Source organism: Capra hircus, chromosome 10 (assembly GCF_001704415.2).
Source record: "Capra hircus breed San Clemente chromosome 10, ASM170441v1, whole genome shotgun sequence".
NCBI classification, from domain to species: domain Eukaryota; kingdom Metazoa; phylum Chordata; class Mammalia; order Artiodactyla; family Bovidae; genus Capra; species Capra hircus.
In genome coordinates this window covers 46,480,572-46,496,282 of record NC_030817.1, presented here as the reverse complement: position 1 = coordinate 46,496,282, position 15,711 = coordinate 46,480,572, and the positions used below count along the sequence as shown (strand labels likewise).

General features: G+C 37.1%; 1 protein-coding gene across 1 annotated transcript in view; it reads left to right on the top strand.

Annotated features, from left to right (window-relative positions):
* Positions 1-15,711, top strand: part of WDR72 (WD repeat domain 72) — a 221,550-nt gene that overhangs the window by 139,327 nt on the left and 66,512 nt on the right. Inside the window, exon 18 of the mRNA XM_005685754.3 lies at positions 3,700-3,895. Coding sequence (XP_005685811.2) covers positions 3,700-3,895 — 196 coding nt within the window. The remainder of the gene's footprint in view (positions 1-3,699; positions 3,896-15,711) is intronic.

Genomic DNA, 15,711 nt, shown 5'->3' with positions numbered 1-15,711 from the left:
CAGGGGCTCTTATGAGTCTTCATAATGCTCTGTACTATTTTACAATACTTTGCTATTTCACGGTATTAGCAGAAAACCATTAAAAAAATTTAGCTTGCTATGGCACAGTAATACTTCCAGCTAATAAGTATATGGTCCAGATGTGGCTCTCTTTTCTCAGTCAATGGATTTTCAAACTTCATTTTAAATCTGCACATTCCTTTATAAATTGTAATGCTTCGTGTATCTGGCTTTTCAGGAAAAACTATATATGCATTTAGGAGACAGCTTTATTGCATTGTGCTTTCAATTCCGGTTCATTATTTTCATTAAAAAGTTATATAATATCTATAGATTATATATTTGTTGGGAAAAATTCTATGTATACTACCTATCTACAAAATTTATCTACTGTATTTACATGCTAGAGAGACTTAAATATTGATAGTCAGAAACTATCATTAAATTTTATCTTCCATCATGTATATTTTTAAAGTACACAAAATCTATTTCAACTCTATTTGCATGATTTTAGTGTTCAGTGTTAGTTTGGGGAAGGAAATGGCAACCCACTCCAATGTTCTTGCCTGGAGAATCCCAGGGACGGGGGAGCCTGGTGGGAGGCCATCTATGGGGTCACACAGAGTTGGACACGACTGAAGCGATTTAGCAGCAGTAACAGCAGCAGTGTTCAGTGTATAACAGATACTGTAGCATTATTATATGCTTATATAAATTGTACCATGTCTCTGAGTATTGATCTCACACTGAGCACAAAATGTATATTTTGAATTTGCTTCCAACTGGCTATGTGCCATTCTGCATTCACTTTTTAAGTTCTGCGGCTCTGATTGTCCTGCTCATTGCAGTAAATATGTTTTATCCTGCTGTTTCTACTTCATCTTGTTTTTTAATGATACTCGTATTAATTATTCCTGCAGTATATATTTATAGTGACATATATGTTAAGTTCCAAAATTTAACAATTATAAAATATGGTCAATCTAATAATTAGACATATTGACTGAAGTTCCATAAACCTCTGTATATTTTTAAGAAAGAATATTGATCCAGGTTGTTATAGAATATTATATCTGATAGATAGAGGACATGCTAAATCACAGTAAATCACAGTCGTGAGAGGGCATCCATAATCCTATGGGAGCATATGGCCAATCTGCCCATTCCGAGGGACAGACCATAGTCTAGATGTACTACAGGTCCAAGGGTATCCTCCAATATCTTCCTGACTTTTATATGTAGAAACAGAAGCAAGTTCCATACAGCTTTCTGTGATTGAAAGCTCTCATCTTAGCCTCTCTCAGCATCACATACTGTTGTTTTGGGGTTTTGGCTTTTTTTTTTTAATTGAAGGATAATTGCTTTACAGAATTTTGTTGTTTTCTGCCAAATAGCAACATGAGTCAGCCATAGGTATACATATGTCCCCTAAAGTCCCAGAGAAGTACATAACTTGTCAAAAGTCGCATTTGTAATAACTGTCATCGTCAGAACATAAACTTGGACATTCTCATTTCAGATTGATATCTCTTTCTCTTTATACCATACCACTCATATCTTGGAGGCAGTGCTATCAAATAAAATGTGTGATAAAATTAAAATGACATAAATTCAATGATGTAAAATTATCCATGAAAAATTAATACAGGTTGTCCCCTCATAACATCTATATGATAAGTGTAGTTTACTTATTGTGATCTAAAATACTATGTTAGTAGATATCATAGCTAACAGTTAATATATGTTTCAGCATATAGTAGTCAATAAGTCATCAGTACCGTAATGTGTAGAATTTTATGTTGTATTCATGGTATGCAACAGCTTTCCCAGTGTTGAGTATCTCATCACAAATATGCATGGGTAAGGATTATGTGCCTTTATTGTAACAGGCAGCACTACAACGTTAATGGGTCTGGTGTGCAGTAGTAAACTCACATCATTCATGAGCCTTTTTGCCACAACCCAAACAAGCATCTGCGTGGCCAAGAACAGGGGGATAATCAGTGATCAGGAAACTACTCTGATACTTTCTGGATGTTCTCTATATTTAAAACTCTAGAATAGAGTTTAGAATAGAGTTTCTTCTGCTCCTGCTGTTTACTGAGCATCTGCCATCAGCATAAACTCTCTGGGTGTCCCTGGAGCCTAAAGGTCTCACAAGATTGCTGTTATTGTTTAGTTGCTAAGTCATGTCTGACTCTTTGTGACACCATGAACTGTACCACTCCAGGCTTCCCTGTCTTTCACTATCTTCCGGAGCTTGCTCAAATTCATGTCCATTGAGTCAGTGATGCTATCCACCCATCCCATCCTCTGTCTCCCCCTTCTCCCACCTTCAATCTTTCCCAGCATCAGGGTCTTTTCCAATGAGTCAGCTCTTCGCATTAGGTGGCCAAAGTATTAGAATTTCTGGTTCAGCATCACTCCTTCCAATGAATATTCAGGGTTGATTTCCTTTAAGATTGATATCCTTGCTGTCCAAGGGACTCTTAAGAGTCTTCTCCAGCACCACAATTTGAAAGCATTAATTCTTCAGCACTCAGCCTTCTGTATGCAACTACTGGAAACACCATAGCTTTGACTCTACAGACTTTGTCAGCAGAGTGATGTGTCTGTTTTTAAATATGCTACCTAGGTTTGTCATAGTTTTCCTTCCACAGAGCAAGTGTCTTTTAATTTCATGACTGCAGTCACTGTCTGCGGTAATTTTGGAGCCCAAGAAGATAAAATCTGTCACTCTTTCCACTTTGTTCCCCTCTATTTGCCATGAGTGATGAGACCGAATGGCACGATCTTAGTTTTTTGAATGTTGAGTCTTAAGCCCGCTTTTTCACTCTTCTCTTTGACCCTCATTAAGACATTCTTTAGTTCCTCTTTGCTTTCTGCCATTAGAGTGGTATCATCTGCATATCTGAGACTGTTTATATTTCTTGATTCCAGCTTATGATTCATCCAGCCTGGCATTTCACATGATGTACTCTGCATGTAAGTTAAATAAGCAGCATGACAATATACAGCGTTGGCATATATATTCCTTTTCCAATTTTGAACCAGTCTGTTGTGCCATGTCCAGTTCTAACTGTTGCTTCTTGACCTGCACACTGGGTTCTCAGGAGACAGTTACAATACCAATCCACTTTACCACCACTGGATACCTCATGATAAATATTCCCCTTCCCTCTCCCCTCAACTGTGGTTCTTGACTGGCTATGTACAATAACTGGAAGGCAGGCTTTGCAGTGTTTTAAGCCACATGAAACTATTTACACATATACACAGTTTAGTGAGATTTATTATTAAAGTTTTGTCTTTAATTTTCTGTATTTTTTAAATCAAGTATGTTAAATTGTACTTGGCATTCAAAAACTAAACTTGTCTTTAAGAACAATGTGATATATTTAAATTTTGTTTTCTGGTGAAAATGAAAATATTTTATGAGAAAGAATGGAGAATGCCTTTAAATTTTCCTTTTATAATCTCTTGAGCTTTTTTTTTTTTTTTTTAAAGAACAGTATGATGACTTGGATGCTAGTTTCCAGTAACTACACTTCAGTTGTTTCAGATAGTAATTCTGGTGGAATGGAGCATTATAATTTATATGAGACATTCAAATAAAAATTCCAGGCTTGGAGGTTTATATAAGACCCCGAGCATCTGTGGACACTAAAAATAATTCAATTTAAAAAATAAATTTTACAGGTAACTGAAGCAATACAAGCTGTTCTTTTGGCAGAAGTTCAGAAGCACATGAAGACTTTAAGAAAGACACCAGTCAACAGTGAACTAGAGTCTGTGGCAAAGAATGGTGACTATGAGATGATGCAGATGCTGCCAAAGATCGAATGGGCCAAGGAGCCTGAGTTACAGCGTACTACAGACACTTTTCCTCTGCAAAGTAAGTGCAAAATTTATTGGCAAGCTCTTTCATCAGAACTTTTTCTACTCCTCAGAGCATGTTGAGAATATGAGTTCACAATAAATCATTTCTGCAAAAGCCAAGCTAAGTGCCCTGTTTCTGACCTATTCTGCTATCAATTTCCTCATAATTGTCAAGTTTCTAATTCTAAATTATAATTAATAAATATTTTACAAAACAAAATTTATGTTCTTTATTTAAATGTTTTAAAGTTAAGACAGTAAAAATGAAAACAGAAGTAACAATGATAGCTTAATGGGACATATATTATAAGAATACTCTGCTAATAATGGGTCCTAAATTTGTGTTCATTTGATAACATGATAATAGCCATGTGCTATTTTTTTAAGGGGGGAATAAGAAATGAAATAGAAATTAAAAGTAAACTGTTCTATAGTTGGACCACTTAATTCATTCTGTAACCAGTTTTATCACTGTAACTTTATAATCACAGTGTTTATGGTTTTGACTAGAAAGTGAGTCTAAATTTCTGCTGTATAATGTTATCTGACTTTTTAGCCTGTTATCTGTGACTTAAAAATGAAAATTAAACAATAGTAAAATTAAGCAAAACTTTGATTTTCAACTTTGTTAGTAAGCTTTTGATGAAAAAATAAACATATAATATTATTATATATATTTCTCAAGAAAACATGTTACAAGTTTACATGTTTCAGATTGTTAAAAAATTTTAGATACTTCTTTTAGCTCTTTAAAAGAGATTTTATTTGGGACTCAGAAATGTTGCTATATTTAAAATGTTAAATCTTAAAACAGATATTATTCTTAAAAATGCATTATATTTATTTCTTATTATTATTTTTATAAGATTACTGATTAGAGAGCACTATGCAGTGAAAGAGGATATGTAGCAGAAAAAGGCTTTTTCAAAGAAGACCAAAGATCAAAATAGATGGACTATTTCCTAGTACCAAGAAAGTCACTGAGGCTGGTAAATTCAGATAGTAATTTGTTAAAACTCAGTGGTGATTTCAAGTCACTTGTTTTTTTTTTTGTTGTAAAGAAATTAGCTTTAATTATCTGGCAAATTTACTCGCTTTAAGGCCTTCCTGTTTGTTCATGTCACATAATTGTATTTGTATTACACCTTTCAAACAAGAAGCAGAAAAATTCCTTTTTAAATTAATTTCACTGACTACATTTGTGTTCTTGATTCATTTGGAGAGACACCTGTAGTGTCTCTCCAAAGGTAGCTAGTGTCATTCATCACGTGATAATTCTCACTTGGTGGTATTTCTGTTACTTATCCCTAGTGTCTAATTTATCCATTGGCCCATAAGCCTCATTTCTTGGCAGGCTATCAAGGTGAAATTTTTATGAGTTTTGCCATCACATGGCTTACTCATTATTTGAAGTTTCACCAGATTGGGGCCTCTGGTGAAACTTCATAATTGAGAATTATTAATTCTATGGAACTGAATCTTACTGTACTAAAGAATCTAGATCTTAATAAATATTGTCTATCTTTATCATCATTGAGTGATCCTTTAGAAAATTTAGGATTAGCTGTGATAAGAATTGGAACACAAAAATATTAAAACTACTTGATATATGTTGGTGGATTAAATTTAGAATATTTTATTTAAAATAAGTATAATATTTTCACAAATAATAAGTATATATTGTCCTGGGAAATAGTCCTTATATGAAAATATTAACTCCAATTGCAAGTATATAGAAAGCAAGTAACAAGCATTGAAGGGAAAAATTTGCAAGCAATAGTATATTGGATACTAACATTGCCATTTTTCCCCTTTTGGAAAAAATAAACAAAACTAATTTTAAAACTATTCAGAGGAGCTAAGTATAATTACAGGAAAAGCTTTAGATCTTTACTAGTGGTATACACTACACTACTTGATGGAATTTTTTAAAATAAATAACTAAAAAGCTATTTTATTTATCTCAGACATCCTGATTCAAAGGTTAAGAGGATAATATAGGTGGTATTCACCAAATATGATTATACCTCAAATTTTATAGGCAGATTTACTTAGCTTCAGTGTGACTGCAACATATCATTTTATCAAATATTCTTATGATAAATGGTTTATATTATTTAATTTTATCAGGTCCTTGCTCATTTTTCCTCTATGAGTTTCCCATTCCCCCTACTTGTTTTTGTTTGTTTTTCTATTTTTGTTTATTCTTCCTTGGTTCCTTTCTTGCATTTTATTTGTAAATCATTTCAAAAGTAACATGAATTTTTTGTATAGGTACTCATAAACTTCTTTTATGTTTGGCTTACTAGTGCTGTGGTGATATGACAATAATATTAATAGATCATAAGGAAAATAATATTAACAGAAACAGTTATTGCACTCTTACTATGTTCTAACAGCTGAAAAGAACGACTATCTGAGGAAGAGAGATTTCCATGGCGCTACCTAGGCTGTTCCTGACATAAGCCTCTATCAATATTTAGGTTAACATACTAATTATGTATCTTTCTCATACACATAGAAATAAATAGTATTTGGAAAAAAGCTCATCACCATACTGGGTATCTTGGATGCCTCTAGTAGTGTATCTCTTGCACTTTGAGACATGCTTCCTATTATTATTTCATTTTTTAAATGAATAAACTGGACTTAAGGTATATGACTTGTCCACAGTCACCAAATTACTAAAAATAAGGAAACAATTCTAGATATTCTCTTAAGCACTCATTTCATCCAGTAAGCTGCATTTTCCACACTTGCAGCATGAAGGAAATTTGCTCTAAATCAGCTTGATCTGAAAATTGAATAATTTATTGAGTGGTTTTCTTAGATTTTTATTCCTCTCTCATAAATCATACTTTCTATTAACAAAGAAAATGCAGAATGTTCAATCGTTGCCATCGCAGCCCTCATAAAGAAAATCACCAGGTTTCTTGAAAGGTTTGTACATGAGATGGAACTCAGGAAAGTGAGAACTGAAGCACAATTTGTGTTTGCACTTTATTATTTTGTATCTTATTTTTCAGTGTTTTCACTTGTTACATTTCACAGCTTGTATTTTATTTGAGGTCTTAATATTTGTGAATCAGTATTTTGTAGGAGATCTGTGAATTTTATCTGAGTTTACAGTTTTATAGAGATCACACTGCGATCTACTTGAATCTCTTTAATAAGAAATTGTATAATTAGCACTCACATTTGAGGTTAAGATTTAATACTTTAAAAAACAGCAATGGTTTCTATTATTAAAAAGCCTTAGAAAGCTATTTCCCTTGACTTTCTAAAAAATGTTATTTGGATCAGTTTAAGCAAGTACTCTGAATTGTTTCATTAAATAAATTGGTTGAAATAGAAATGGAGGCTTTGTAGATAAAACTGTCACCATAGAATTACTGGCTGAATTTAAATTCATGTTAAACGGTGTGGTTGTGAAGATGATACATCAAATAAGAGTATTGCAAATAATCTTTATAATTTGCATTATTTTCAAAGTCTTATCTGCAAAGTTAAATAATGAAAATGTGCTCTTTAAGTAAAACCATTATTTTATAGTAAATCAAGGTATATTTAACAGAAAAGTTTTGTGATCCTGATGGCCATCAGTAGAAGAACTGGCATAGGACAGTTTTCATCTGCTTGTTGAATATCTCAGAAGGAAATCTGTCTAGTTGTAGAAAGGCTTTGAAATATAGTGTCTGACTACCTCACAGGGAAACTCTTACCTGATATTGTTAGTTATGGTAAATACATCTTCCTTTTCCTTTGAGGCCTTCAGGTTGAGAAGGCCAATGCATTCTTAAAGGCACAGAAGTAATTTAGAAAAAATCTGTGTAAGGCAAGTGAGCAAGGAGCAGAGAAGTAATGGGGGGTCATCATAGAATGCCTTTTGTGTATCAGACTGAGGTCTTAAGCTTTCTCTCTGAGATGGGAGAACAGACAATAGGCACATATTTTAATGGAATCTCACTGCCTAAAGTTCAGGGCCGTGAGCAGAAGCTGGGAGACCAGTTGGGAGGTCATATAATGCTAATCCAAATGATGGCAGCTTGGAACAAATATGGTGGCTTGGTTGGAGAAGGTGAGAAGTGATCAGATTTTGAATGTATATACAGGTGCTGTGCTCAATTGCTCAGTTATGTCTGACTCTTTGCAACCTCATAGACTGTAGCCTGCCAGGCTGCCAGGCTCCTCTGTCCATGGGATTTTCCAAGCAAGAATACTGAAGTGGCTTGCCAAAGTATTTGCTGATGAAATGGATATGGAGGAGTGAAATAATCAAAATCTATACTTGCATTTTTTTCAACAAAAATATCCTTGATCCATAGATTGACCTTGGTAAGCTGATTTGATTCCTATGTTGGGTAGTGCAGTATCTCATAGGATATTCTGGGTAGAGAATGGAAGATTCACTTCCCAGAAGGCTGCCTCTCCTATCTTCAGTTTCAAGTGTCCCTGCTCAGATGACCTACTGATTTTATTTTCTAGCATTAACTAAAGTAACTCTCAGATAATAAGCAAAAGTTTCTAGCCAAGAAACTATGATTGAAGATAATTCTAATAATGCAATCTTAAGCAAAAAAGGTGTAAATGGCACTGTTGTGTGTATGTGTGTGTTAATATTCTGCTTTTGAAATTCTTATTTTCGTGTATATTTTAGAATGGACTTAATGTTGATATACTAATAAGATGTATATTATTTATAAACAAACATACATGTACTGGTGATGCATGCATCAGAGTTCTTTGTATTTTCTGCAAGAAAGTATCCCAACCACAGCCTTTGGGTGGACTCAGTTCAATTCAGTTCAGTTCAGTTGCTCAGTCATGTCCGACTCTTTGCGACCCCATGAATCGCAGCACGCCAGGCCTCCCTGCTCATCACCATCTCCCGGAGTTCACTCAGATTCACGTCCATTGAGTCCGTGATGCCATCCAGCCATCTCATCCTCGGTCGTCCCCTGCTCCTCCTGCCCCCAATCTCTCCCAGTATCAGAGTCTTTTCCAATGAGTCAACTCTTCACACAGGTGGCCAAAGTACTGGAGTTTCAGCTTCAGCATCATTCCTTCCAAAGAACACCCAGGGCTCATCTCCTTCAGAATGGACTGGTTGGATCTCCTTGCAGTCCAAGGGACTCTCAAGAGGCTTCTCCAACACCACAGTTCTAAAGGATCAATTCTTTGGTGCTCAGCCTTCTTCACAGTCCAACTCTCACATCCATACGTGACCACAGGAAAAACCATAGCCTTGACTAGACAGACCTTAGTCGGCAAAGTAATGTCTCTGCTTTTGAATATACTGTCTAGGCTGGTCATAACTTTTCTTCCAAGGAGTACGCGTCTTTTAATTTCATGGCTGCAATCACCATCTGCAGTGATTCTGGAGCCCAAAACAATAAAGTCTGACACTGTTTTCACTGTTTCCCCATCTATTTCCCATGAAGTGATGGGACCACATGCCATCATCTTCATTTTCTGAATGTTGAGCTTTAGGCCACCTTTTTCCCTCTCCTCTTTCACTTTCATCAAGAGGCTTTTTAGCTCCTCTTCACTTTCTGCCATAAGGGTGGTGTCATCTGCATATCTGAGGTTACTGATATTTCTCCTGGCAATCTTGATTCCAGTTTGTGTTTCTTCCAGTCCAGCGTTTCTCATGATGTACTCTGCATATAAGTTAAATAAGCAGGGTGACAATATACAGCCTTGACGTACTCCTTTTCCTATTTGGAACCAGTCTGTTGTTCCATGTCCAGTTCTAACTGTTGCTTCCTGACCTGCATACAGATTTCTCAAGAGGCAGGTCAGGTGGTCTGGTATTCAGCAAACTAAAATGGACTGGAATGGGTAAATTTAACTCAGATGACCGTTATATCTACTACTGTGGGCAGGAATCCCTCAGAAGAAATGGAGTCGCCATCATGGTCAACAAAAGAGTCCGAAATGCAGTACTTGGATGCAGTCTCATAAATGACAGAATGATCTCTGTTCGTCTCCAAGGCAAACCATTCAATATCACAGTTATCCAAGTCTATGCCCCAACCAGTAATGCTGAAAAAGCTGAAGTTGAACAGTTTTATGAAGAACTACAAGACCTTTTAGAACTAACACCCAAAAAAGATGTCCTTTTCATTATAGGGGACTGGAATGCAAAAGTAGGAAGTCAAGAAACACCTGGAGTAACAGGCAAATTTGGCCTTGGAATGCAGAATGAAGCAGGGCAAAGACTAATAGAGTTTTACCAAGAAAATGCACTGGGTGGACTCAGAAGGCAGCTATGACAAGCTTTTGGTTATGAAGGGATGGTAACTTGATATTCTGTACTGCATACTGTGCTAGCTCCAAAACTTTGAATACATCTTTATGCATCACTCCTCTATGCCTCTGTGTACTGATCCATGAATTGGTGGTACACAGAGAACAAATTGGAAATCCCCAGTTGAAGACCATAGTATATCAGATGCTATGGGTGAGTTTGCAGGAACACATCAAAGCAGTACCTAACCCAGATTTGAGGTCAAGAAGACTTCTTTGAAGAAGAGATGCCTAATGCAAGACTTGAAAGATGAACATAATTTAGCCAAGCAAAAAAAGCTGGAGTAGGAGAAGGCAGCTGTTTCAAAGACCACTGAAGACACTTATACCCTTTTCTTTCTCCCAAGAATTATCTGATCCATACATGCATAAATGTGGAACCTGAACATTAAAGAGAAACCAATACATCCTTAATTTCTTCTCTGGAGAGCATGTGCCCTTTTTGAACCTCATTGTGCCAATGCCTTCCTCTCCTAAATAAAGTGAAAGTGAACTCATTCAGTTATGTCCGACTCTTTGTGACTCCATGGACTGTAGCCTACCAGGCTCCTCCATCGATGGGATTTTCCAGGCAAGAATACTGGAGTGGGTTGCCATTTCCTTCTCCAGAAGATCTTCCTGACCCAGGGAATGAACCCAGGTCTCCTGCATTTTAGGCAGACGCTTTACCATCTGAGCCACCAGGGAATTCTCAGTCCTCTAGAATAGCAATGATAGTGATAGTGATGATAATAATAACATCTAACACCGATATGGCTTAGTATGTTCTAAGTGCCTCATGTACCTTAAATCATTTGATTCAGGCAACAGTTCTATGGGGATAGGTAGTATTGTTATTACTTTATTGATGAAAAACTAGATACAGAGAGGTAACTTTCCCAAAGTCTATCTGAACAAGCAATAGAACAAAGAGTTAAACCCAGGCATCAGAATCTGGGTTCTTCATTACTCTCTGGCATTGCTTTCCAGTTAAACACTATTTTCCTTTCAGTTCAGTTCAGTCGCTCAATCGTGTCCAACTCTTTGCGACCCCATGAATCGCAGCATGCCAGGCCTCCCTGTCCATTACCAACTCTCGGAGTTCACTCAGACTCATGTCCATCGAGTCAGTGATGCCATCCAGCCATCTTATCCTCTGTCGTCTCCTTCTCCTCCTGCCCCCAATCCCTCCCAGCATCAGAGTCTTTTACTATATCTTAATTCATTAATATTTACCATGTGTCTCCTATATGACAGTTACAGAGATAGGTGTTGCCCAGGTCAAGGATCACAAGGCTGCAGAACCATAAACATTTGGTATAACAACAGAGGAAATGCTCTCTTGAATCAACTAATGAGAAAATATCAAATAACTAATTTCTATTAACCTTTGGATGAGATACTATAAGCTATTTCACAAAAGATGCACTTAACATTAAATAGCTTTGTTTGGAATATACATTTACATAAGTTTTAGTGGTTACAACGGAGACAGCAATGGCACCCCACTCCAGTACTCCTGCCTGGAAAATCCCATGGGCAGAGGAGCCTGGTGGGCTGCAGTCCATGGGGTCGCAAAGAGTCGGACGCGACTGAGCGACTTCCCTTTCACTTTTCACTTTCATGCATTGGAGAAGGAAATGGCAACCCACTCCAGTGTTCTTGCCTGGAGAATCCCAGGGACAGGGAACCCTGGTAGGCTGCTGTCTATTCGGTTGCACAGAGTTGGACACGACTGAAGTGACTTAGCAGCAGCAGCAGTGGTTACAAATTAGAAGGTTTTATGCTTGGGAACTGGAAATGCCAACTGGTAAATAGTAGATATGAAAAAGATTTGGCATATACATATTAGTCAAAAGGTTGGCAGTATGAGAGAAAGAAATATAAATTTTCATTTTTATAGATTAATTCAAATTATATAATAGACAATTGTATTTAAATATCAAGATATTCATGTTGAATGATGAGGAGTTTGCATATGATAAGCAAATAATTTAGCTAGGGTACATTACATACCTTTCAAAAAACACTGTTGTCATTTGGGTTTAACATATGTTCTGTCTTATTTTTTGCTTCTTGCAAAATAGATTGGGAATTTTTATCATTTCCCTTTCTCCCTATATAAATCCTGAACTTCTCCACTGTTTCTTTCCTCTCTGAATCATCTTTAAGATTGCATCGCCTCAGAAAGACTGATAGAGTTCACTGCTCTTTTTACCAAAGTAGTTTCATCTTTCACAGAGATTGAGATTGATGATTTTCATCTTGGCATATGAAGAACTAGAGTGTTGCATCATCCTTTTTCCTCATGAGCAATCAGAATGCCAACCTGGCCCAGACAGTAGCATCAAGGAATTGAGTTAAATATTTCCTTGGTGACAGTTGTGCGGGCACCAATTTATCGATTATTGTCTGCATGACCATTTAAATTTATTGACAAAGGAAAAGTGATCTAGATTCTGTCCCTGAAATCAATGTATTTTACACTATTGTTCTCCAAACTGAGACTGGCCTCCCAACACTGTCCTCTCAAGGACGAGGTCGGGTCTATTTATCTTTTTTCCTCCCATCACCTGGGAGGGTCCTTCACCTAGTTGCTGATAATAAGTGATTATTGAGAGGATGGATGAATGGATGGACCACAGAATCTTTAGCTCCTACTAAAGATTCAGCCAATTTCTAATTAGTAATAGAAGAAGAAGACAAGAAAAGTCAGCTGATTGCTTTCCTGTAGCGGCCAGATATAGCCTGAATACACACATGAAATCATTTTCTAAGCATCATCACCCCAGGATCATGTGTGTGCACACAGAAAGCTCACAAAAAATTAAAAATAAGACACATGAATGAATCTCACTTGTAACAATTCCAAATCTTCTTTCCTAATGGTTGATTATTTAGCTCTTCATTACTCATTTTGTCATGACCTGGTTTCAATCTGATGTTTTTAGAGAGCCTGGAGACTTGCTTGAAACTCGTCTTCTTATTCTTCATTCAGCTACAGCTTCTCTGTGAAAGTATTTAAGGAGCTGCTGTGTCAAACACTATTTCTTCAGTGTTTGGATTCATGTCCTGGGTTCTGACTCATCTATCTCTTCTTGAATTTCTGGTTCATTTGTGATCTCTTGTAGCCAACAGCTCCAATACTGCTAAGCTAGAGTTCTGCTTACAACCTGACTCATTTGGGTCAGCCTCCTCCCTGTTGACTCCATTTCTACCTCTGAGCCTGGCACCTTGTGTGATATTAGTTTCTACCTTAAATGCAATGCCATTAGTCAATATGCATATGCATTCCTAGTTCTGGAAACAGTTTTGATACAACTAAATTCCCTGAGAGAAAAAGCAGGGATTTAGTCAGTTTTGTATTCTCAACAGAGAGTACAGTGTCTAGCACACGGCAAGCCAACTGTTAGAGACATGGTGGTTCAAGGAAGAATTATCCATATGTTCTCATGTCATTCAGTTCAGTTGCTCAGTTCTGTGCAGCTCTTTGAGACCCCATGGACTGCCGCACACCAGACGTCCTTGTCCATCACCAACTCCCAGAGCTTGCTTTCCATCATGTCGGTTATGCCATCCAACCATCTAATCCTCTGTTGTCCCTTTCTCCTCCTGTATTCAATCTTTCCCAGCATCAGGGTCTTTTCCAATGAGTCAGTTATTTGCTTTCTTTATAGTCCAATTCTCGCATCCATACATGACTATTAGAAAAACAATAGCCTTGATTAGATGGACCTTTGTTGGCAAAGTAATGTCTCTGCTTTTGAATATGCTGTCTAGGTTGGTCATAGCTTTTCTTCCAAGGAGTAAGTGTCTTTTAATTTCGTTGCTGTAGTCATCATCTGCAGTGATTTCAGAGCCCAAGAAAATAAAGTCTGTCTCATGTCATTGGAGTATCCCATTCCATCAGAATATCATTCACCTTGCTGACAGCACCCTTATTTTACCATTTTAACTTGTCAATATATCTGTCCAATTTTCAGCCTTAGAACAATTTTAATAACTTGTTGGCCAGGAGAAATATCAGTAACATCAGATATGCAGATGACACCACCCTTATGGCAGAAAGTGAAGAGGAACTCAAAAGCTTCATGATGAAAGTGAAAGAGGAGAGTGAAAAAGTTGGCTTAAAGCTCAACATTCAGAAAACGATCATGACATCTGGTCCCATCACTTCATGGGAAATAGATGAGGAAACAGTGGAAACAGTGTCAGACTTTATTTTTGGGGGGCTCCAAAATCACTGCAGATGGTGATTGCAGCCATGAAATTAAAAGACGCTTACTCCTTGGAAGAAAAGTTATGACTAACCTAGATAGCATATTCAAAAGCAGAGACATTACTTTGCTGACTAAGGTCCGTCTAGTCAAGGCTATGGTTTTTCCAGTAGTCATGTATGGATGTGAGAGTTGGATTGTGAAGAAAGCTGAGCACTGAAGAATTGATGCTTTTGAACTGTGGTGTTGGAGAAGACTCTTGAGAATCCCTTGGATTGCAAGGAGATCCAACCAGTCCATTCTGAAGGAGATCAGCCCTGGGATTTCTTTGGAAGGAATGATGGTGAAGCTGAAACTCCAGTACTTTGGCCATCTCATGTGAAGAGTTGACTCATTGGAAAAGACTGTGATGCTGGGAGGGATTGGGGGCAGGAGGAGAAGGGGATGACAGAGGATGAGATGGCTGGATGGCATCACGGACTTGATGGACGTGAGTCTGAGTGAACTCCGGGAGTTGGTGATGGACAGGGAGGCCTGGCGTGCTGCAATTCATGGGGCCGCAAAGAGTCAGACACAACTAAGTGACTGAACTGAACTGAACTGAAACATTTCTTATTAACCGTTTACTATTTCTAAGGTTGAATGTAACGTACTACAAATCTTTTATTAGATGATTTCATACATTTCTTGCATATGCTTCTAAATAGTTTATATCATCTGGCACTCTAATTTCTTGTTTATTCGCCTTTCTTTCCCACCTCTCTGAACTCCTTGAGGGCAAAGTTTGGAATTGATTCATCTTGTGCTTCTAGCAGGTAATGTACTGTGTGCCTCCTGATGGGTGCTCATTAAAGTGTGTTGCCTACATAAGTGGAGGAATGATAAATGACAGCGACAGACATGTATCAAAGAACTGTGGTATAAGAATGGAAGAAATGCTAAATAATATGCTAATCGTCTATAGGTGGGAAGGGAATAGAAAAGGTCATTATAGGGACAGTGATGGTTTTCTTCTAAAATGTTAATCTGGAGGCATTTTTTTAAAGTTTATTTTTCTTAGTTCAGGGGCAAACTAAATATCTGTCTAGAGAGTTACCAGGAAAAATTAATGCCAATAGATGTCTGAAGGCAAAAAACAAGGCAACCCAGGAAAATAAGCCACAGGAAATGAAGACAGCTAATTCAAAGAAGAGTTGTTACTTTTTTTCCCTTTTACCTGATACAGATGATCATGGGCCCTTTATTCATATCTATGCAGGAGTACCTGTCATCCAGCCAGGGAGCCCTGCTAATCTGGGCCAATATAAAAGTTCCCCTTAGTAACTGA